At 37.1% G+C, this 23,771-nt stretch overlaps 1 protein-coding gene across 4 annotated transcripts in view; it reads right to left on the reverse strand.

The window, feature by feature from the left end:
• The window catches only part of REV3L (REV3 like, DNA directed polymerase zeta catalytic subunit), a 183,020-nt gene extending 162,655 nt beyond the window's left edge, over positions 1–20,365 (reverse strand). For 3 of the 4 annotated variants that reach the window (XM_032858329.1, XM_032858328.1, XM_032858331.1), the window contains exon 1: positions 20,136–20,365. In XM_032858329.1, the coding sequence (XP_032714220.1) occupies positions 20,136–20,274 (139 nt within the window). In that variant the 5' untranslated portion in view covers positions 20,275–20,365. Of the gene's footprint in view, positions 1–10,876; positions 11,002–20,135 lie in introns of those variants that run through there. The other variant, XM_032858330.1, reaches the window with a different exon arrangement.
• Between the last annotated feature and the right edge of the window lie 3,406 nt (positions 20,366–23,771).

Raw genomic sequence — 23,771 nt, forward strand, 5'->3', positions numbered from 1 at the left:
ACGATCTCAGGACATGCCAAAAAAAAAAACAAAAAAACCACATGCCTTTATACTATAGCTTCACCTTCTGAAATATTAATACTTCAGGAACAGCAATATCTATTATCATCAAGGTAATCTTTCTAGAAGATAAATCTCACATCAGAAAAAAAAGTGTAGGTGAAAATAAGACAAAACCCATAACGAATCATATTAAGAGCTATGAGACAGTATCTTATGGTCTAACATCCACTTAACTGAAATCACACAGAGAAGAGAGAACAGTTCAAAAGAAATACATGAAGAGATAATAGCTGAAGAGATAATGCCTGAGAGTTTTCATTAAATAAAAGATACCAAACCACAGAACCAAGCAGTTTAGAGAATACCAAGCAAAAGCAAATAGACACATCATGTTCAAAAATAAAGGCAAATCAGGGCACCTAGGTGGTTCAGTCAGTTAAATGTCTGCCTTAAGCTCAGGTTATGATCCCAGGGTCTTGGGGCTGAGCCCCATGTCACGTACTCTGCTCAGCATGGAGTCTGCTTCTCCCTCTCCCTCTACCTGCTCATTCTCTCTCTCTCTCTCTCGCTCTCCCTCTCAAATTAATAATCTTAAGGAAAAAAAAGTAAAGGCAAATCATATCCAAAGACAAAGAGAAAAAAAGAATCAAAGATAAGAATTATAGCAAAACTACATAAGTGAGACAACAACAGAGTGGTATCTTTTTATGAGACTGTGGGAAAAAAAAAGGCAATCCACAATCCTATACTCAGCAAAAATATTTTTTTGAAGATTTTATTTATTTATCTGTCAGAGAGAGAGAGAGAAAGAGACAGACATTGAGCACACAAGCAGGGGAGCAGCAGGAAGAGGGAGACGCAGGCTCCCTGCAAAGCAAGGAGCCCAACAAGGGACTCGATCCTAGGACCCTGGGATTATGACCTGAGCCAAAGGCAGATGCTCAATTGACAAAACCACCCAGGAGACCCCTAGGCAAAAATACTTTGTAAAAATGAAAGATAAAATTTCTTTCAGAAAAACAAAAACTGAGATAATTCATTACCACCATTTTTGCCTTACAATAAAATAAATGTTAAAGAAGTTCTTCACACAGATGGAATATAGTAACAGACAGAAACCTGGGTCCACACAAGGAAATCAACAACACTAGAAATGACATAAATGAAAGTAAATACAAAACTTCATTTATTTCTTATCTGTGACTGCTCTTTTTTTAAGAAAATATTTTATTTATTTATTTGTCAGTGAGAGAGAGAACACACAAGCAAGGGGAGCAGCAGGCAGAGGGAGAAGCAGGCTCCCTGCTTCTGGAGCCTGCTGCGGGACTCGATCCCAGGATCCGGGATCATGACCTGGGCCAAAGGCAGATGCTTAACCAACTGAGCCACCCAGGCATCCTTATTTGTAATTGCTCTTAAAAGATAAAAAGCAAAAATAGTAGCAACAACTTTTATGGAAGTAAAACGTATTAACAGAAGCACAAAAGATAAGCAGGAAGAATTGGGAATCCTTATAGTACATATGAGATTATATACTATTATATGATGGAGACTTTGGTTAGTTACAAATGTGTATTTCAAACCCCAGGGCTGCCACTAAATTAATTTCAAAAGGTATAAATAAATAGGCAAATAGTGGAGAGAAAGGAAATAAAAAAAATATCCAAGTAATCCAAAAGAGGAAAAACAAAGCAAAGATCAGACAGTAACAGAAAATAGCTAGCACAGTGGTAGATTTTTAGTCCAACCATATTACTAATTACATTAAACATAATCTTAACACACCAATGAAAAGAGAGATTATTAGACTAAATGAATAAGTCCAACTATGTGGTATATGTTTTCTACAAGAAACCCATACAAAAGTATAAATACGTTGAAAGTAAAAGGATGAAAAAAGATATGCTGGGAGACAACTTCCCATGGGTCTCTACTGTGGTAGCATTTTTTGAACAGACTTCTCAGTACTTTACCCACAACCATCTCCCATCTGCAGTTCCTCCTTATTAATAGTCAATAAAATGGAGATCCAGGAATCTCTTGTCTACTGCCAGTATCTATGAAATTTGTGGTAACTTAACTTGTTAGCTTTCAAGAAGGTAAAATTTCAGGCCCTTCAAATTCTTGACATATCCTATAAACACTAATAAAAAAAGCTAGAATGGCTATATTAACAACAGACAAGGAAGATTTCATAACAAGGAATACTGCCTGGGATAAAGAGACCACCTAACCAAGAAGACATAATAATCCTAAATTTATAAGGCCCTAACAATGCTTCAAAATACATGAAGCAACAACTGACATAACTAAAAGAGAAAAAGACAAATCCCCAAGTTGGAGACTTCAACACATCTCTCTCAATATTTGCTGAAACAAGCAGATATAAGCATATGGAAAAATTCAACTTTACTAGTGAAAGAAAACATACAAAATCACAATAAGCTATCATTTATATCTCTAAGAATTAATTTGGAACTTAAGTCTGACAATTCTAAATGTTGGTGATGATGCAGAACATCAGAACTCTCACACACTGCTGGTGGGAATACAGTTTGGTGGAACCACTTTAGAAAACAATTGGCATTCCCTAGTAAAGGAGACGTGTGCACACTCAACCTCAGCAATTCTACTACCCTAGTATAAACACATAAATTCTTACACATATGCACTACAAGACATGCACAACAGTTTTCTTAACAGCATTGTTTGTAATTGGGGATAAAAACAGGAAACAACTCAAATGTCTAAAGACAGAAGAATGGAAAAATTAAATTATGGTATAGTCATATAATGCCAATATTATACAACAGTATAATGAATGAACTATATCTATATAATTCAACATGGATGATGTCCAAAACATGGGAAAAAAAAATCACAAAAGAACAAGCACACATAAATATCTCCATAAAGACAAAACTACACAATCTATTGTTTAGGGATATATACATCTGAGGTAAAACTAAGAAGAAAAGCAAGGAAATGATTAACCAAAATTAAAAACCAAAATTATTAGACAGGAGAGAAGGAGGCAAATACTTCAAAGATATCTGTAACATTCTATGTTTTACTTTGATATTAAAACAGATATTTGTTATATTCTTTACGTATATTAATCTAGATTATAAAGAATATCTGTGGGGTGCCTGGGTGGCTCAGTGGGTTAAAGCCTCTGCCTTCAGCTCAGGTCATGATCCCAGGGTCCTGGGATCGAGCCCCGCATGGGGCTCCCTGCGAAGCAAGGAGGTTGCTTCCCCCTCTCTCTCTCTCTGCCTGACTCTCTGCCTACTTGTGATCTCTGTCAAATAAATAAATTAAAACTTAAAAAAAAAAAAAGAATATCTGTATTACATATTTAAAATTTAAAATGCTTACAAAGAACAAGCAACAAGTACAGATTCACTCAGCAAATATTAAAAACCAAAATAATAAAATCATGAAATACAAGTACAACATATTAGGTTCAACTAGACATTGAAACTCACATGACTCAAAAAGATCACTTGGTTATACTTAATAGGATATAAAATATGAAACAACATTCAAGCAAGGCAATGTGAACTAGTTTCTCTTCATCAGGAGTCTTCACAGCAATTCAAGGGATATTCTTTGGTTCTCCCCATTAGCAATAAAGCACCAGAGGATGAAATCATGGGGATTGGTGCCATAACTACCCTAGCTTAGGAATACCAAATAGCAACCACTATCTTCAGTCCCATAGACAAGCTTCAAAACAGACTTGCTCAAGAATGATCATACCCAGGGAATGAATGTTTCACACCTAAAAACATTAACTGATGGAGCACAGCTCTCTCTATTCTGGATGTTACATTAGCTTCCATCCCTGCTGAAATCACCAAAAGTCCTAAGGGCCTTTATAACTTAGAGAATTTCAAGTAATTAATGCTCTGGTTAAAAAAAAAGATGGAGGGTATGTGGTTGGCTCAGTCAGTTAAAAATGTCTGACTCTTGATTTCAGCTCAGGTCATGATCTCAGGCTCATGAGATAGTCAGCCTGCTTAAGATTCTCTCTCTCCCTCTGCCCCTCCCCCTTGCCTGCATGTGTACTTTCTAAAAACAATAAACAACAAGCAAAAATAAATGGAAAAAAAAAAAAAAACCTATTTCATGTTATCTAGAAGTAAGTTCTCTTCTACATAACAGAGAGGATGTGCAGTGAGATGTGCAGGGAAAAACTGAAACCTCAACCCAGTAGAGGCACACGGGATGAATGCTTTAATCTCAGTGGGTTGTGCACAATTATTAATTCTATGTATCTGGAAGAGCAATTCTATCAGTTAGAAGAAAACAAAGACAACTAAGTGGACTTTCCATACTCTGCCTCCTGGCAAACACCAGGAATGGATAAATAGCGTCTTGTTCATTAATGGATAGCATGGGACCTATACTAATATTCAGCAGCATGGATAAAACATCTTAAATTGTCAATGAAAAGAATCTGTAATAATTTACATTAGGAAACAGAAGAAATGTAGAAAGTATCTGCTGTGTGTCTCAGTAAAAGACAAAAAAATTAAGTTCTTGTAAAACATATTTTATAAGGAAAGATGATCAATTAAAAAGACCAGGAAGGACTAAAGACACAATAGACATATGCAGAGTAAGATATAAACCTATGGAACTCTAACCAATAAGAAAAAAGAAAGGAATAAACAACAAAATTAAATTCCACACTGGAGATGAGAAAGAATCAATATTGCAAAAAAACCTATCAGTAAAGTAGATGATGAAAATAAAAATGTTCACCAAGAATGCAAAAAGACAAAGTTAAAAATAAGAAAAAAGACCAGTATAAAAAAGAAATATGAACCAGTCCACCAATAACAGTTATTTAATTAAAAAAAAAATCCTTAACAAATGGAATGTAAGCAATATTCAAAGGTATAACAGAAGAACTATCCCAAAATGAAAAGCACCAGCACTTCTACATCAAAAGGTCTTTCTTGTCCCAGTCAAAAGTAAAAGAGACCAGAATAATGGCTAGAGAATTATAAAGGAAAAGTCTGGGACACATGAATACCATACTGAGTCATGCTATCATTAACACATGCAAGCAACAAGAGCCATTTTCAGATATTCAAGGGGTGCAGAAAAAGTAATCCATATGAATATCTCCTGAAAAATATTCCTAAAAACATATTTGTGGCAACCAAAAGAGGGAAATTAAAACTAGAACTCAAGCATGGGTATAAAAGGTATGGTATAAACAGATTAGTGGTGGTACTCTATACCAAATTAGTATGTAGAGTCCAAATTGTTGTGTTAAAATTTAATACAGAAGGTTAACATTTTTTGAAAGAGGAGATACACAGTTTATTCAACATTTATAAGTTAGTTTTAAAGATTAACTTGAGAAGCTGAGAGCGTAAAACAATAAAATAAGCTAAATTCCTTTTATTACATTAAAGAAAATATTTTTGAATTGTTCTTAAATTTTGTAATTACAACTACATTTCTATATATAAGCTTCTAAAATGATTTTTGCACCTATTTAAAAAACACACAGAACAGTCTAATATTGCAAAGAGCAAAGGAAAGAACAAAACAAAATTATTAAAATATAAAATTACAGAAGAAAAAATCAATTATAACAAATTTTTATTGTTTAAAAGCCTTCTATCCTCAGATGGGATTGAAAAAATGAAATGACATAAAAAAGATTAAAAATAATGACAGGCAATGATAGTATCATGGAAATAGGAATAACAATTTTGATATGGGTCAAGAAATAGGATTCAAGAAGAAAGGAATTAAAGGATCTCTTTAAATCGAAAAAAGGATGTTTACATAACTACTCAAACATGGTCCATTAACTAGCTGTTTGTTATAGGTCTGGAACAAGACAAGTATAAAACTTGAAAGCAAGCATTTAGAAACCGTTACAGCAATCTGACAGGGGAACTGTATACCTGTTTAATAAAATAATTTTAAAAAGGGGGGTGCCTGGGTGGCTCAGTGGGTTAAAGCCTCTGCCTTCGGCTCTGGTCATGATCCCAAGGGTTCTGGGATCAGAGCCCCGGGTTGGGTTCTCTGCTCAGCAGGGAGCCTGCTTCCCTTCCTCTCTCTCTGCCTACTTGTGATCTCTGTCAAATAAATAAATAAAATTAAAAAAAAAAAAGAAAAAAGGGAAGCTTGTTTTTGCTTCTTGGTTTTTCACTCTTTTTAATTTTTCTAACTCATTTCCAATGTATTTTAAAGAAGTATCAGGAAAAAAACTGATTCTTTACTACAAATAGTTTGAAAAGCACTGCCACAAAAGATCTATTAGTTATGAAGTTTTATGTGCCAAATAACAACATCAGAATATACAAAGTTAAAACCATTAAAGATGCAAGGCAAAAATGAAGAACAAAATGAAGTGGGAAGCAATTTCATTCCATGACATATTAAATAAAAAAATACATGTACAGAGGATGAAAACAAATTATGAAATGCTATATTTTTTTTAGGAACTCTTATCTTAGAAGATATCCCATCATTTTAATATCAACTTCTCAAAAGGGAAAACTACTATATTAAATGCACATATTGTAAGATGTATTACAACCTCAGAAATGTTAACATTTCTTTCAGTCAAGGAAATAGTATGTCCACACAATTTTGTATCAAATAAATGGAAAGCATTAATTAAGGTATAGCTGACATACGATATTATACTAGTTTCAGGTATATAACAGTGACTGGATAATTATATACATTATGAAATGCTCACTATAATTGAATTATAGTTACCACCCAGAAAACTTCTTGTCAATGAAACATTTATAAAGATAACAATAATATAACAGATCCTAAAGAACACTTCAACAACTCTGAAAAATTAAAATTTAAAGCATGGCAAAAACTGGTTTTCTACCATTGCCCACCACTGTCCACTATAAATCACGAAAGGATTCTTTGTTGTTTTTGGATGCTTCTGGGTAAAATTATGTGTGAAGGGTTTGCCAACTTTAAAAACTTTTGAAAACTACCTTAAATGACTCAAAACACGCTAATCTCCAAAGCCTCATGATTTTCTAATCCCCTTTTATACAGAAGTCAAGGGGGAAAACTTTTAGTATTTCACAATGTCAGATGCTGCGGATGAGGTCACAAATGCCTCTGCCACCCTATTCTAGCTCCTTACAACCTTATTAAAAATGTAGGATATTGTTTGGATTGTGGGCAGGTTCACTGCCTTCTCAAAAAAGACCAGAGTCCATTGTCTTTCCTCTATTTGGCCCCTGGGTAAAGGCTAGCCATATCTAGCCACCCTACTACAGCTATCTGATTGATTAGGTAAAGGCTGGCTTAATAGTTCATGAGTCAGAGCCCAGCCTGAACCACTACTACTATATATGTATGTGTTGTACACATTACAAGCGCACATGTGCGCACACACACAAACTGAACAAGACTCAAAGCAACATTATTAACAAGTTATTCTAAGTAACACAATTTTTTCCACCTATGCTACACAGTCTAATCATCTAAAAATAGCCCCAAAACGGGTGGTCTCAGGATAGAACTAAACTGAGGAAAAAAAAGTGAATAAAAAACAGGATCCTTCTGAAACTGTTCATTTTAAGCTACGGCATTTTAAAGGTAAGTTCTCTAAATAAGAAGTGATAAAGTCAGGATCTTTTTCTTCTACTCCCGTGACTAATATTTAAGGGTAACTTCAACTAAATGTGATCTAAAGCCTCATTTAAGATATAAAAGTTCTTTATAAAATGAAAAAATTAAAATGTATTTACCCTAAGAATAAACAAACTGGGAAAAATACTTTAAAGTCAATTCAGAGACCAATTTTCCTATTATATGAAGAGCTCTTTGGAACCAATAAACAAAAGACCAAGACCCAAAAAAGAAAAGTGGATAAAAGATAAACATGTAGTACATTGAAAAGGAAATACAAATGGCTCTCAAGCATATGGAAAGACACTCGGTCTCACTTGTAATAAAAGAACTGCAAATTAAAACCACTGAGATCCATGTTTTTATCTATTAGATTGGCAAAGATCAAAACACTTGAGAACATAAACCTGGTGAAGAGATGGAAAAAGTCTCATATTGCTGGTGGGAGTACAGATCAAAACAACCTCTGTGTTACACTTTTTCTTCTCTTGAAGATATTCTCACAAGACATTTAAAAAATAGAGTATACAAGATATATTCTGTCTTGTGTGGGCTGTTGGTCATTTTCAGAAAACTTTTAATTGCCTGTTTTTATAGAATTCTGTTCATATAATAGAGCAGATAGGTAGGGAAGTTTAAGAAACTTGGATGATGAACACAGTGATCTTGCTCCAGTGATCTGCTGCCCACCTAATACCTTACTGTGCACTTAGCGGGGGCTCAGTAGATATTTGTTGATTAAATGGGACCAGGAATGATGCTGAGCAATGATGAGAATGAAATAAAACAAGAATGAGGAATTTATCTGAACTGCTGAATACATTTTTAAACACTATACTTGTTCAAGAGCAGACCACCAACACGCTGACAAATGTTTCCTGAAAAATGAGTCAGACAGCAATAGTGGTATAGATTATTGCAATAATGGCCCCCTAATGAGTCACACACTCTTAGGAAACCCTTTCCACACTGCTCTGAGCTTGGCCATGTTTTGCTTTGGCCCATGGAACAAGATAAAATATATGGGGCTTGCCTTCACTTGCTGCTTCTGTAAACCCTACTACTACTGCCTCCAACTGAAGGCTAGCCTACTGGAGACACATGGCACCCTAGGACCCTAGCCAACAGTTCACACCAATACCCAGACATATGAATGAAGCAATCCTAGACCAACCACCTTCCAGCTGACCTCTTAGCTAACTGCGCCCCATAAGCAGCCCAGCCACTAGCAGGGGCAGAACTGCTTAACTGAGCCTATCCCAGAATCATATGTTAACAAATAGCTTATTTTATACTACTATGTTTTGGGGAGGTTATGCAAAAACCAATACAAGTGGATAGGGAAATAGAATTGGTGGTGATTAAGGAAAATTTATGTTTCATCTGTTTGTTAAATTTCACAATGAGAATATATTCATACACTACTTGTTTAATCAAACTAAACTTATAAAGAAAGATATTTTGTATCAGACTGATATTATAGTCAAGTCCCATTATCACCTTATAAGCACATATACATAAAACAAAACAATCTAGTCCAAATGGGAACATGAATTTGAGAGGAGACTTAATATTGCTCAGGGAAAAAAAGGGTCAGTACAGAGTAGCAGGGTATATTATCATATACACAAAAAAAGTGAATAAAAATATATTCATGGTCACAGTCATGTCTCAATAATGATTATCAAATTCCAGAATCTCAGATTTTGCTTCTCTGCTTCTTCGGTTTAGGCTAATACACATTCCCTCATTTTAATCCTCACATGCTAGGAGGTAAATATATGCTGAATAACTTTAGGCAAAAGTTAATTAACCTCTCCAAGCCTCATTTCCTCAACTGTAAAATGGGGATAATACTACCCATTTTATAGAGTTGTTATAAAGATTAAAACACTCACTCTAAAAGTGGACACATAAGTACGGGGTCAGTAAATGGTTTATAATCTCTGTTAGTAAAATGACTCAAAAGTAATGTCTTGACTAACCTGGCTTCTATTTTAAAATCATTAAGCATCATCAACCAGTGATTTATCAAAATTAATTTGAAAATCTTTCTAACGACTTCATGAAAAAAATTAAAAAATAATGTTATTAAAAAAAAAAAAACAAAAAACACCAAACCTGGGAAAACATATAGGGAAAATATGAAGAAATCAAAACTCCAGGCAATAATGAATTCATTTGGTCCACATTCCACAATCCTAAATAGGTTTAAAAACCAAAGGCTTCAGTTTTTGTGTTTTATAAATTCACAAATGGCAAAAACAAGAGAGCAATAAATCCAATTATCATCTTTGTGATCTCTGGCACACATACTTTCAATACTTTCTACCCCATCTTTAATAAAGAAGGCACTACTGAAGGCTTTGGAAAATAAGGCTCTTTCAGAAGAAATAAACTTAACCTAATCTGCAGCATTGGAAAATTATAGTTACTCCTTGAATCGATGGCTTAACATTGGCCTTATTCAAGGCAAGATCAGGCCTGGACACTTTTCTTTCTCTAAATACATCAATAGTTAAAAAAGAAAAATTAGGCCTAATGGGTATTTATTAAAAAGTCAATTCTTTAAAAAGTATTTTAAAAGGTAATTACCTAGCCTGAAGACACAAGAGGTAGTGACCAACTACAAAAAGCTTTACACCACAATGTGCAGGTAATTTTAGTTTGCCCTAAATTAATAAATGCTACAAGAATTCCATTTTTCATTTCAATTGAAGAGTGCTTAGTATACATGAAATAATGTGGCAGATTCTGGGTTAGAAGAGTAAAGAAAGTAACACTTATATTGATATCATGCCACACATTTGTTGATTACTATTTAATCACAATAATTCAACGAGGTAAAAATTATTAGAACTCATTTTACAGAGGAGGAAATTAGGGCTCATAGACGTAAAATAGCTTGTCCAAGGTCCCTCAGCAGAAGACAGTGTAAGGGCTGGGGGGGGGGGGGTCAAGGAGGCACACAAGGGTGCCATGTGACTATCCCTACAAACAAATACAACACTACATGTGTTAAGTCCTTTATCAGCAATGCGAAAGGAGGCTAAGACTATGGGAATCCAAAGAGATAACCTTTTGGGAATGGGCAAAGGAGTCACAAAAGACTTTAAAGAGGTTAATATTTGAGTTGTTACTTTAAGGATGAGTAGGATTTTTCAACTTCAATGCCAAGGCTTACCCCCAACCCCCCTCATCCCCAATATATTAACCAAAATAAATTACTTACTTGAAATTGAGAAAAACAATTTTGAGAGAAATCTTCCTCAGATATATTATTCCATAGTTTTAAAACAAATAATATGATGACAGTTTAATTTTTAGGTTGCTTTTATGTGGCTTGTCTTGGTTTTTATTCTGAAATGAAATTTAGATTAGTCATTTTCTTGTTCTGAGAAACTAGGAGTATGCCAACATGTTTTAACTTCACATTTTTTCACATATCAACATGTATTCTTACTTACAAAACCTTTCATTTCACCATCTCAAACAAAAACTAATATATAAATTACTTTGAAGTGTAAATATATACGCAAAATAAGATATTTTTAAAATTATGGTTATACTTCCTTGGTAATTGTAATAAATGGAAGAAAAATAGAAAATTCTTGTTATATTGTTATTTATTACACAAGCACTTTTGAGGTAACACGCTTTCTTGTATTATTTGAATCGTTTATATAGTAAATTCTCTCTCAGCCCAAAGAAAATTAAATAATTCCCCAAGGAAATTGGCCTCAAATTCTTAGTTTTTCCCACAACTATTGTCTAAAAAGAAAATAGAATTGGACCAAAAAAAACCCCCTAACATTTACAGTGACAATTACTACCCTTTTTTCTCAGAATTTACTTTGCTAGGCATACATTCAATTTCTGCTGCAGAAAACAGTCCAGTTTGCCAATACTAATTAAGCAACAAAATATTTTTCACTGAAAAAAAAAATGAAATATTTAAAAAGCTAGAGAACTGGAAGAAACACAGAAGGTCATCTGAAAAACTTAAATGACAAAAACAAAAACAAAAACAAAAAACAAAAAAAAACACACCAACACACCAAAAGGTTAACTAGACCGTTATTAAGAAGATTTAATTTTTACTTATAATTTTAGTCTCAAAAATGTATCTACTTTATGTTTAAGCAGTGGAATTTTGTTTTAATTGCCTACAACACCTACTCCTGCCCTATCTATATCTTACCTGGAAACTATAAGTTAACACATTTTACCCAAAGTTCACTGTACCTTAACTCCCACTCCTTCCTCTCTTATTTAGTATCGCTGCGGTGTTAAAATGGCAGCCAGGTACCAAAGTAACATACAACACACCATATCCCATATCTCAGTAAGTTGCTGAGTATTTCTTTGAAATGTCTAGGGTTACTGATAACATCCTTTGAAATCTGTTTAACCCCGACCTCCTTAAACCTAGTCATAAAACAAATCCCACTACAACCTATCCTACAGGAAGATTCTAAGCACTATTACACACAGTAGGCCCTTAAAGATTTCTAAACTGTGTACATGCAGGTCTTCTAACAATTCTTCCAAGGCTCAGTACGTTCACCTTTCTATTATCAATGCCTTCTTCCAATTTTCCCTCATGTCTGGGGGGACAGTGTGAAGCAGTGAGAGTCAAGATCAATAGTTTTCACCCCTACCCCACATAATCAACTTACAGGACACGGGACAAATCCCTGAGCTTACCTATCTAGATTTCAGTTCTCTTTATATAAAATGAAAATGATTTGACCAGAACAGTGTTTCCAAACCTTTTCACATTGTAAATAATATTTGTTCAGCACAAGAAGGGCATTTGGAAGCATCAACATGGTGGTTGGTGAAAAAAATCACATTTTCTTTATATAATTATAGAAGAAAATTAAAATTTAAATGAGGTTTGTAATAATATGAATTTCAAAATCAACCTTTTTCACATCAGGAATAATATTTCAAAATAACAATGATGTTTATTTTTGCAGAACATACATGCACTATTAGGTAGCCACCTTGCAGGAAGCTAAATAACACATCAGATGCATGTGACTAGGAGATCTAATATAGCAAATACAGAAATTCAGGCCTAGAGATGGGCTCCCCAGGGCAACCAACATCCCTGCTACCCTGTGCTTTCATTGTCATTGGGCTACACCTTGCGCTGTGTAACATGCTCCTCAGGCACTCAGAATATAAACTCCAACGGTAGCTCCATGATCCCTTCTCCAAGAGGTAGCTGCATATACTCTGTGGTGAGCTGAAGTAGATTCCAAGTAATAAAGCACCTTCTTTAATGCATTAAAAATATCAAAAGGAGCAGTAACTTCAGGTTATTGCTCATGATGTTACTTGCTTAAAGGAGCCCCACAGCCTTCCTTTAGACCCCACTCCGAGAGAGCCTCCCTCCAGTGAACCATGTATCACTATGAAACTCTGAATTAGAAGACCTCTAGCAAAATCTAAAATTAAACAATATTGCAGTAATCATTTGATAACTGCTCACAACTATTACAGCCTTTGGTTTTTGCTCCTCTTTACCAATTCCTTCAAACACAACTTAAAAAACAAACAAACACACACCACTAACTCTGAATAGGTATCACATGTACATGGTTAAAAAAAAAAAAAATCCAAAATAACCAAACATTATACTAAAAAAAAAAATTCAGTCTCTCACCTTTGTCCTCTAGGCCACCAGTTCCCTTCAATGGAGGCAACCACTGTTACCAAACTCTCACATATCCTTTGATATTTACACACACACACACACACACACACATACATATATATTTTATATATATAATTTTTTAAACCACACAAATGTCAGCATACCATACATGGAGTCTTACATGTTTTTTCTCTTAATATATCTTAGACAGGGCACCATTGTAGTACACATGTGTTGCTTCTTTAAGGGTTGCCTAGTATTCCATTGAATAGATATACCATTATTTACTTAACCACTTCCCTAACTGATTTATGTTTAGGTTGTTTCCAATTTTTTGCAATGACAAACAATGCTGCCACAAATATTCTTACATGTTCATTTAACACATATATAAAATACTTGAGGATAAAATCCTTGAATGAAATTGCTAGATCGAAATATATGTATATCTTTAATTTTGAAAATGATTTCCAAATTGCTTTCCATAGAAAATGGAACATTTTATATTCCCACCAGCAATATGAGAATGCCCATTTCCCCTTCCTCTCATTCTCCCCGTTATACTATGTAATCAATTGTTCCTAATTTGATAGATGATAAATAGTATGTTGTAGCTTTAATTTATATGTCCTTTATAAATAAAATTACACACCTTTTCATAGAACTCTCTTCACTCATTTTGTCTACTAGATCATTTTCTAGGAGCTCTTTGTATATTAAGAGGACATTAGCCTTTGTGGAGAGTGTATAATTAAGTTTTACTAGTCTGTTTCTTTTAACTTTAATTTTTTTCTCTATGCAGGATTTATTTTTTATGTTGTAAAGATCACCAACCAGGCTCCAGTTCTGTTTTATACTTTGAAAAGTCTTTGCCATTCCTAGATTATATTAAAAATAATTATCTTATGTTGTTTTGTTTATACATTTAAATCTTCTGATTCATCTGGAAGCCAACTTTTATTTTTCCAGATGAACACTTTATTAAATAATTTTTTCCATACTAATAGGTAAGGGTAGCATCCATTTTCACAAAGTAAATTTTATTTATATTTAAATCAATTTCTGGCCTCCACTCTGTTTCATTACTGCTATATGCCAAAACGGAACTACTTTTCAAAACATTTTAAAATTAAAATCTGCTACATATGAATGGGTATAATAATAATTTTTTAAAATGCCAGAAATTACTGGCTTGCTTTAATGTAAGAATCATTCTGCAGTTACTAAATTGAATTTACATAATCAAGTTCAATGCTATCATCACATAATCATGCATTTGGGCAGATACTTATTTTGGAGCCCAGTATGAACTTCAAGTCTCTTTTGTTGTATTTCTGAAATATATATACCTAGAAAGCCAGTTTTTCATTAATTTTGTACACAGTTTTCTCTCAAATTATAAAATCAATACATTCTCTCTGTAAGAAAATCTAAAAAATTAAAAACACACCTCTCAGAGATAACCAACCTTTACATATTTATGTACTTTTCCTGTATTTTAATAAATGACTATTTTGCAAACTCATTTTTTCACATAACATACTGAGCAGTCCTATATTATTTATTCTTCTAAAATGTTAATGACATAAATTCTACCACATGAATATGTCCAGTTTATGTAACCATTTCCCAACTGTTGAATATCTGAGGTTGTGCCCTGTTGATGACTAACATCTACTGATTAATTCTTGCAAAAATGCTTGATTTTCAAACACTGTGGTAAGTATTGACTGTATAATGGTGAGCAAAAATGAACACAGTACCAGCATTTATGGAGGTTATTGGGAAAAACAGACATTAATCTCCAACATATATAAAATTACAATTATAGCAAGTGTTATGAAGGAGAGTTTATGGAGTTTTGAGAGTCTATGATAGGGAAGGCTTCCCTGAGGAAAGATAAATCAGAGTTTAGGTGAAGGAAAAGGAAAAACATTCTAGGCAGAGGGAACAGCAGGTATAAAGGCCTCATTGTGGAAGGGAGCATGGCAAGAACAGGGACTGAAATAAGGCCAATATGGCTGGAACACAAAGAGCAAGGCAAGAAGAACATGGCTCAAGCCATGACTGGATAGAAAGGTAGGGGCCAGACTATATGAAAGACCTTGTAAGACATGTAGACGCCACCACATAAGACATGTAGCTTTGTCCTTATCCTAAATGCAATGAAAGCTACTGAAGCATATCAAGTAGTAGGGTGATATAATCAGGTTTGCATTTTGAAAAGATCCCTCTGATTACAGTGTAGAAAACAGATTAGAAGGGAACAGAGTGGATTGGGGTAGGCCAAGATTAGGAGGCTACTGTAAATGCATCCAAAAATGCTAGTAGTTTAGACTAGGGTGGTGATGGATAATGAAAAGAAGTAGATGGATTCAAAAGATAATCAGATTTGCCAAAAGATTTACATTCATAGATTAAAATCCCTAAAACTAGAATTATTGGGTCAAAAAACATTTCAAGGATTATGATATGTATTGCCAAGCTGCCCTGCCAAGAGCAGTTTTCTCTTTGTGAATTACCTTGTATCTGTTCCTCTATCAGAATTTTGAAATTCCTTAAAAATGACTTAATCCATACTTCCTTCATGAAGCCTTCCCTGACTCCCCTTTTTGCCTGCTAGTTGGTCACTGACATGTCCTCCTTGGAGTCCTTGCTTTCTTACACACATTTCTGTCATACTCCAATCAAACTATGACTTACGTTTTAGATGTCATCTCTCCTATATTGTGAGAGTCTAGAGGGTAAAAGTTGTTCATAACGACACCAAAATAGCTCAATATACATAGTAGATTCTCATTAAGTGTTCACTGAATGAACCCAATCACTTTTACCAGATTCCACTGCGTCTAGATTTAAGAGGGTCCTGGTTCATCCTCTGATTCACTAATTGTGATTTTAAATCAAATATAATACAGAAAGCTAACAAAATTTGCTACTCAGGGCTACAAATGCCTACTAAATAAAGTCAGTAATTTTGTTTGTAGTAAATCACTAAATCTCAGTAGTGCTCCTGAAAAACCTTTCCAGTAATTACATCAAATAAGTATGTGATCCTAAAATATTTTTAAATGGCTTGACAAAAAAAAAAAAAAGACTATGAACAAGTAAGAGTTTTATTAGAGAAATCAGTTGAAATTAGTTATAATTTGAATTGTTCATAAATGCTATGGTTTTTAAAACTGTATTAGTCTCAAACTTAGTTAAAAATGCAATTTACCAAAAAGGTGATGTTATTAAGCAACTACATACATTTATATAGCATTTGAGAATGATCAATTTCTCATGTTGAAAAACTTGATTTCATGTTTAACAGTTAGCATCTAAAACAATCTACTAAAATTTTTACTACCTGAGGGAAGACTAGAGGGGGGAGTGGCAGAGTTCCTTACAGTAATCTTAAAGACAAGCAGCTCCCTCTATAGTCTGTTTGGCCTACTTTGTTTAATTACTTGCTGTGTGAACATCTCACTCTCACTCTTCTATTTACTCCTACTCTGAATCTCAGCAGGAAAGCTTTTTGAAAGGATGATTCTGTTTAACCTGGTGCTAAGAAAACCGAGAGCTTTCTAAACTCAACATGAAGTGAGTTACATCAAGCAACTAAGCAAAAGTTGGGATGTGGAAACCTGACAGCCTCCCAGACCCACTGGACTCAGGTCTTCACCACGAAGCCTTAGGATTTTATTTGAAGTGAATTCCCAGAGCAGTCACACCTGTATTCAAATCTAAGTGAAAAACACAGCTTGCTTTAGTTATTTACAGCCTTTCTTCTTTCCATTAAAACAAGTTACAGAAACGTTACATTGCTAATACATTGTTAGATCAAAAAAATGTTCAAGACATTTTTAAATGTGTGTATAAAAGCAGAAGAGGTTTTTCTGGTTTTTTTTTTTTTTTTTTTAATAATTCCATCACTCACATGAAGAAAATTTAAGTGATTCTCTCAGGAATCAATATCCTCAGTCAACAACAGATTGAATCAGTCAGGATTTACCATTCAAATTTGAATATGTCACTTTCTTAAAACCTTTTCAAATTTCACCAACTCAAGATATGAGAGCTTTTAAACCTAAGACAATTTATTTCTTAAATTATTCAGGATATGCCCTCAAAACACAGGACAATCAGAAGTCAACCGGACTGTTTTCTAAAGCAGAAAAATACTGTTTATGAATAGAAAAACTGAACTAGTAAAAACATAAGAAACCAATCAGTTCAGAATTTATAATACAAATATGAAATGCCCTCTTTATTTGGGAGACAATTTTTTCTGCTATTTTTCAGGACTCATTTATAAAACAAACTCATTTTAAAAACAGCTTTTCTCCAAATCAAGAATTGAGGACTTCCAAAATCAACTAATAATATGAAAGGCTTACATTTATGGTACTTTATGTAACATAGTTTTATATTATTATTTTTCATTAATTTGTTTTACTAATTAGTAAATATATAAACATAGTTTATACTTCCAAACAATAGAACTGTCTTCATTAAAAATTCTATCATTCAGATTTTTACCAAGTCAGATTGACCTTTTAATTATTTTCAAGTTTTATTTTAATGGGTGAAATGGACTTGTTGTCTTTGGGGAGAGAATCCAGGAGCAGATAATTGTACAGTTTTTGTTTACATTTAATACTTTACTGGGAGTTTCTAACCCGTTAAAAATGCTGGCTTGATTTCTGAAGGCTATAAACTCTAAATATATGCCAATGACTTCAAATTTTTTCACTTGTTGAAGAAACAGTTAATTTTTTATGTGTGACACTGAGAACTATACTTATAATAAACTCAATCTGATACTTCTGAACAACCTTAAGTTTCAGTTTCTTTGTATCAAGTTTCGATCCTTCAATGTATGTACAAAAAAGTCATCCATATTCATTTACATTATACATTTCAAAATATATTTTTTGAAGTTTTTTTTAAAGGAGGGGGCTTGTAATCTATTGTAAGAGAAGGGGAAAAATGAATATTTATCAGAGAATAGTCCTCGTGTCTGTTTTTTTTATATTGAAAAATACAAAAGTACCTCATCATCTTTATCATTTAAAAAGTATTTTCTCACTTTATAGAGTTACTGCTAGTTCACAGTGAAATTCACCTATTCCACAAACAAAACTTTTCTATAACACAGCCTGAAAATTCAGGGATACAAACTCAATGACTTGGGGGCGGGGGGGGGGGGACGACTATGTGTAGAGAAGTAATCCAAACCACACAAACTTTAATACCTAGAAATGCCACAGAATATCCTATTAGCATGTCCCTTTATAATTTGGAAATCTGGCTGAACAGAGCTATATCAACATCACTCTTATTCTTCCTCTGTACTTGAAGTGAAAAGAAACTGTACATTACACTGAAATTCCAATTAGAAACAAAAGACAGCACCAATATATTTAAAAGGGCAGAAAATCTATCCTTCAGAACTTTATTGCCTCTATTTTCCAGCCTCTAAAGTTTCAGGTGTTATACTTTCATAAAATTAACAGCACTCAAATTTCCCATTTCACCAGGTCCCTACCATCAAAATCGTTCTCATTATTTTAAAAAGGAATACTGTATCAAATCTCACTAACAACACAGAAATTTTTAACAAAGGGAATTTACATTAAAAGATAACTGCCTGAAAATGAGTGCTTGTGTCTGAGAAAGGGTTATTATCTTGGTAGTGCACAGAAACAGTAGTAATAAGATGAATACTGATTAGGGCAAGGAGCATCAAGTGGGAAACGGCTATCTAAAATCCCATAGGGCAACACATAACTAGAGGTAAGAGCATCCCCTTCTACGAGGCAGCTCCATTATTTCACGTAGGCAGTTCAAGACATGTAGAAAACCACAATTCAAAACCTTGTAAATTTGGCCACTACCTATTTATATTATCACAAATCCCTAGGAGCTTTTGAGAAGGTAGCTTCTGTCACTGCTGTCTCCCCACCCTACTCGTTCATCAAAACAGTTTTTATTTTAAAGATACGTGAATGTAAAATGCAGTACCACAACTCAGCAGAAGGGCATTTCTAAATGTTTGCGTTGCTGAGTTTAGCTGCGCCTCTTAAGAAATTCACGCTATTGAGTGGGATGTTTTACGTGGGCAACAAACGCACATTTCCTACTTCCATGGATCCACGTTCCCCTCAAAGCAATGCACCTGATGCTGCCCCGTCCCCCGACACGGAGGCTTAGACTCCAAGGAGTCACGACCTGCACTCACAGCGGAACCACATGGTCACTTCAATGAGAAAGCTTATTTGGCCCTGGGCGCCACTCTTCAGCCCGCGGCATCTCCGGAAGGGGCAGAGGAGAGCGCTGGCGCGAGGAGTAGACTGAACCCAGAGAACTGACACTTACTCCTTCCTCTTAAAGCCATTTCCAGAAAGGACATTTGGGAGACGCGGGGGGGGGGGTGCGGTGGAGAGGGGGGTGTCCGCAGTCCCACCAGCGACAGAGCTCATAGCGGGGCTCTGTGAACCGGGTCACGGAGGACATGGCGCGGCGACCTGGCCCATCTTCCTGGGTCAGAGCGCGGTTCGCGGGCGCTCGCTTCTCCCCGGCCCCCGACAGCCGCACGCACTGTAAACACTCGGCGCCCGCCGCCTCCCTGTCCGGGGAGGAGGGGGCGCAACGCTCGCGCGGACCCACATTTTTGCGCCTCTTGTCACGCACCCGGGAAAAGGCGACGAGGGCGGAGGGGAGGGAAGAGGCGGCAGCGATACACCGAAGGCCGGCGGCGTGCGCGCGTGTGCGCGGCCGGGAGGGCAGCCCCGGCGCCCCGCCGGCTCCCGCCCGCGCCCCGCGCCCCGCGCCTGCTTACCTGCCGGGGTCGCTCCGAAGACTCGCACCACCGGCACCTTCTTGACAGGGGCCTGGGTGAGGGGGGATTGGCAGATATCCAGCCCCTGCAGAGGGCTGGCCATGTAGTAGTCGGCAGTCACTATCCTCACTGAAAACATGTTCGCCGCCGCCGCCACCGCCTCCTCTTCACGAGCGATCTGGCAGCAGCAGCAGCAGCGGCGGCGGCGGCGGCTTCTTCCGCAGCGACGGCCCCACAGCAGCGGCGGCGGCGGCGCCCCCTCCCTGCTTCGGCTCGGCCCCCTCCCCTCGCACACACTGAAACCGTGAGCGGCGGCGGCGGGCGGGGCGGTGTTGGCACTGCTGCCGCCGCCTCCTCAGGAGCACCCGGCGAGGGGCAACAGGAGAGAAGCCCTGGCGCTTTCGTCGGTGCTGGTGCTGCCGCCACTGCCGCCACCGCCGGGAATCACACGGGCTCCTCGGTCCCAGGCTGCAGCTCTTGTTGCCATGATGATGATGTCACGGACGCAACCACTGGGGGAGGGTAGAAGGGGGTTGTGTGTGTGTGGCGGAGGGCGGTGAGTAGTTGGGGGAGGGGACGCGGCGGGAAAGGGAGGGAGCGAGGCGGGCACCCGAGCGGGACACCCGGGTGGGGGCCGAGAAGGTGTTTTCTCCCCCTCCCCCAGGCTCGCAGCGAGGGAGGAGGCTGGTGGAAAGCGGGGTCCGCGCCTGGCGCGGAGAATCGATGACTCGGCCGGTGGGCACGGCCACCTGGGTGGGGGCAGTGGAGCGGGGGGGGGGGGGGGGCGGAGCGCCGATGTCATGGATGGGCTCCGAGGGGCTTGCAGGAGTGGGGCCGCCAGTGTTCGGGGCCGTTTTGGCGGCTAGGCCGGATTGGCCGGAGCTGCGGTGCTCGCGCTCGCCTAGCCGACCGCCATTTCACATCCAGCGGAGGAGGCGGGGGCAGTCGCGGAGACCGCTTTTTACAAGGTAAGAAAACCCGCCCGCGGGAGGAGGGAGGCGAGGCGCAGATCTCGTGCCGCCGCGGCCTCGCGGGAGGGCGGGCGGCGGAACAGGCGGGGCGGGGCGCGGACGCAGCCGGCCCTTCTCAGGTATCGCCGCGGCTCCGCGCGTGGCCCGGGGGCGGTGCGAGGGGCGGGGGCGCGCGAGCGCGGGCTCCGGCCTATAAAAGGGCGGCCCGGGCGCTCCCTCCCGATCGGGAGGCTCGAGCCGCCGAGCCCCTCCCACTACGCGGTGCTGCAGTGTCTGCGCTTGGCCACCAAAAGGGATTTATTCGCGCTCGGCTCTGCTTAGCGTTGCTAGGGCTTGGCGGATCCGTGCTCAGGGATTTCCCAGCACGATGTTTTTCTCCCGCCCTAATAGATCCTTCCTTGGTTTCCTCTTTGGCTCTGCAGGCTGCGTCCCGAGCGTGCGCGTGTACATGTTAGGACTTGTCCGCCCTGGGTGACCTCCCTCCCCTTCTCCCTCCCCCGGCAGAATCCAGGATTAAGAGCCTTTCAGAGAAATGTTCCGCCGAAAAAAAAAAGAAAGAAAGAAAAAGGTCCGTGAAAGTCACCGCGTTAGATGTGGACACCCAGTGTTACTCATTAACTGTTTGTGTGAGGTTTTACCCAAAGGCATAAAAGCAAAAGGAGGTGGGGAAAGACTGTTAAAAAAAACTTTATCCAAAAAGTGGGGAGGGTAGATAGGGGTGCAGTTGTGAAATCAGGGGGAAAGGGGGAGGTTATTAACAGCAGCTGGGTTGGCCATCGTATTGGAACCGAGAGGGTTTTTTGTCTGACTTGGGTCACTAATATAGGGTGTGACCTTGGACAAATAATTTGGTTTCTTCGGACCTCAGTTTCCTCCTCGTGGAACGAGAGTTTCACTTAAAACCAGAAAAGGCTTTCTTCCGAACAAAAAGATTTTAAGCAGTAGGAGGCAGAAACCATGGTTTCCAGTTCGAAATAGGACACCGAATAAAGAACTTTTGACAGTAATTTCCAACCTACCCTAATTAGAGATCATTCACACTTATTTAGGATACAGGTGTATTTTAATGTTTGGTAGGTTGCCATGTATTTTAAGTGATGTGAGAGATCGTCATTTGGAACCATTGTGGTTCTTCAAATAGGAAAATCAAAAGGCTCAAAGGGACAGATCGCTGGTAAGAAGCTGTCTATAAATTCCATAACATATAATGCTAGTAAGAATTTATGCTCCAAGGGATTTGAGGCTGATTACCACAGTAAATTAGCCTGCAGTTTTTAACCTCAGAGCGTGCTTCTTCTAATAAGCATAGGTAGTGAGATTTCTAATATACAGGAAATTACATAATATTTTTAAGAGGCTAATCTCTTAAATTGATTTAAGTTTTAGAAGGCTATGGAAGTGATTTTAAAATAGCATTACTGTGCTAAAATGCATTTTCTCGTAAAATGTTTTTGTACAAGCTGAATATCAGATGCATGACACCAGTGATTCTTATAATATTGTATGGCACTGGAGTTTTAAATTTTAATATTTTGTCTCAGTCACATTTTTAGGGATGAGGCCTGGAAATCTGTATTAGCAACCTCACCCACCATTCATGATTCTAAAGTAATATAAAATTGAGTGTCTCTGTACTATATTATAATCCAAATACATCCATAATATTTAAATTATACTATTCCTAACTAGAAAAAGATAAAACCATCAAATTTCATGGATTACCTATTTCTAGAAAAGGGTTTCCTTCCCCCTACCTCTTGAATCAACATCATTGAGTAAGAAAAGACAATTGCAACCACAATTCAAATCTTTCCAAAATGCCAAGGAAAGAATGTTCACTCTTGGAGAAAAACATTTGCAGCATAAAATTAGGATATTTTGTCCACTGCATGTAATTGAGTTTAAGCTGATGCTCAAATTGGAAATCTGACAATACTTCCCTAATTAATCACTATCAAATGTATAAGTAAGAAAGAGTTCTATAATTTTGAGTCAGGAAATGAAAATTTTAAACCGTCATTAACTAGCTAAATGAATTTGGAAAGATCACTTTACTTTTTGGAGTTTGTTTTCTCATCTGTGAAATGGATAGTAAATTCTGTTTTAACTTCTCAGAATGGTACAGGATCAAATGAGATAACATATGTGAATGTATCATCATAAACTGTTGACATCCAGAGGTTTAGCCCCTCTAAAAGGAGTCAGTAAAATCATTTGCAGCTTTCTTATCTACACAGAATAATAGAAATGCCAAAATTGAACTCTCTATATCCTTAGGTATTTCTTTTGTTGTTGTTACCGTTGAATGGCTTCTGTTTCCTGGTTGATTTGAGATATAGTGAGACAAAACAGACATGGTTCCTACTCTTACAGAGTATATAGTCTAGCATCATAAAAATGTATTTTAGTTATCTCAATTGATATTTTATCTCTTTAAGTCCAGTGACCTATACTCATCATGTCATGCTTTTAGTAAAAACCTCTCCAAACTTCTGTACTACTGTACTACTGTTGAATGTCTATTAGTATTTGCCTATTAGCAATTTAAAAATTTATAAATGTTTATATATAAATTTATATATATAGCTATATATAAATTATATATATAAATTTATATATATAAATTGCCTATAGCAATTTATAATCTAGAACAGAAGGCAGTGGC

This window comes from Lontra canadensis, unplaced genomic scaffold (assembly GCF_010015895.1).
Source record: "Lontra canadensis isolate GAN:19392208 unplaced genomic scaffold, GSC_riverotter_1.0 scaffold14, whole genome shotgun sequence".
Classification (NCBI taxonomy): Eukaryota; Metazoa; Chordata; class Mammalia; order Carnivora; family Mustelidae; genus Lontra; species Lontra canadensis.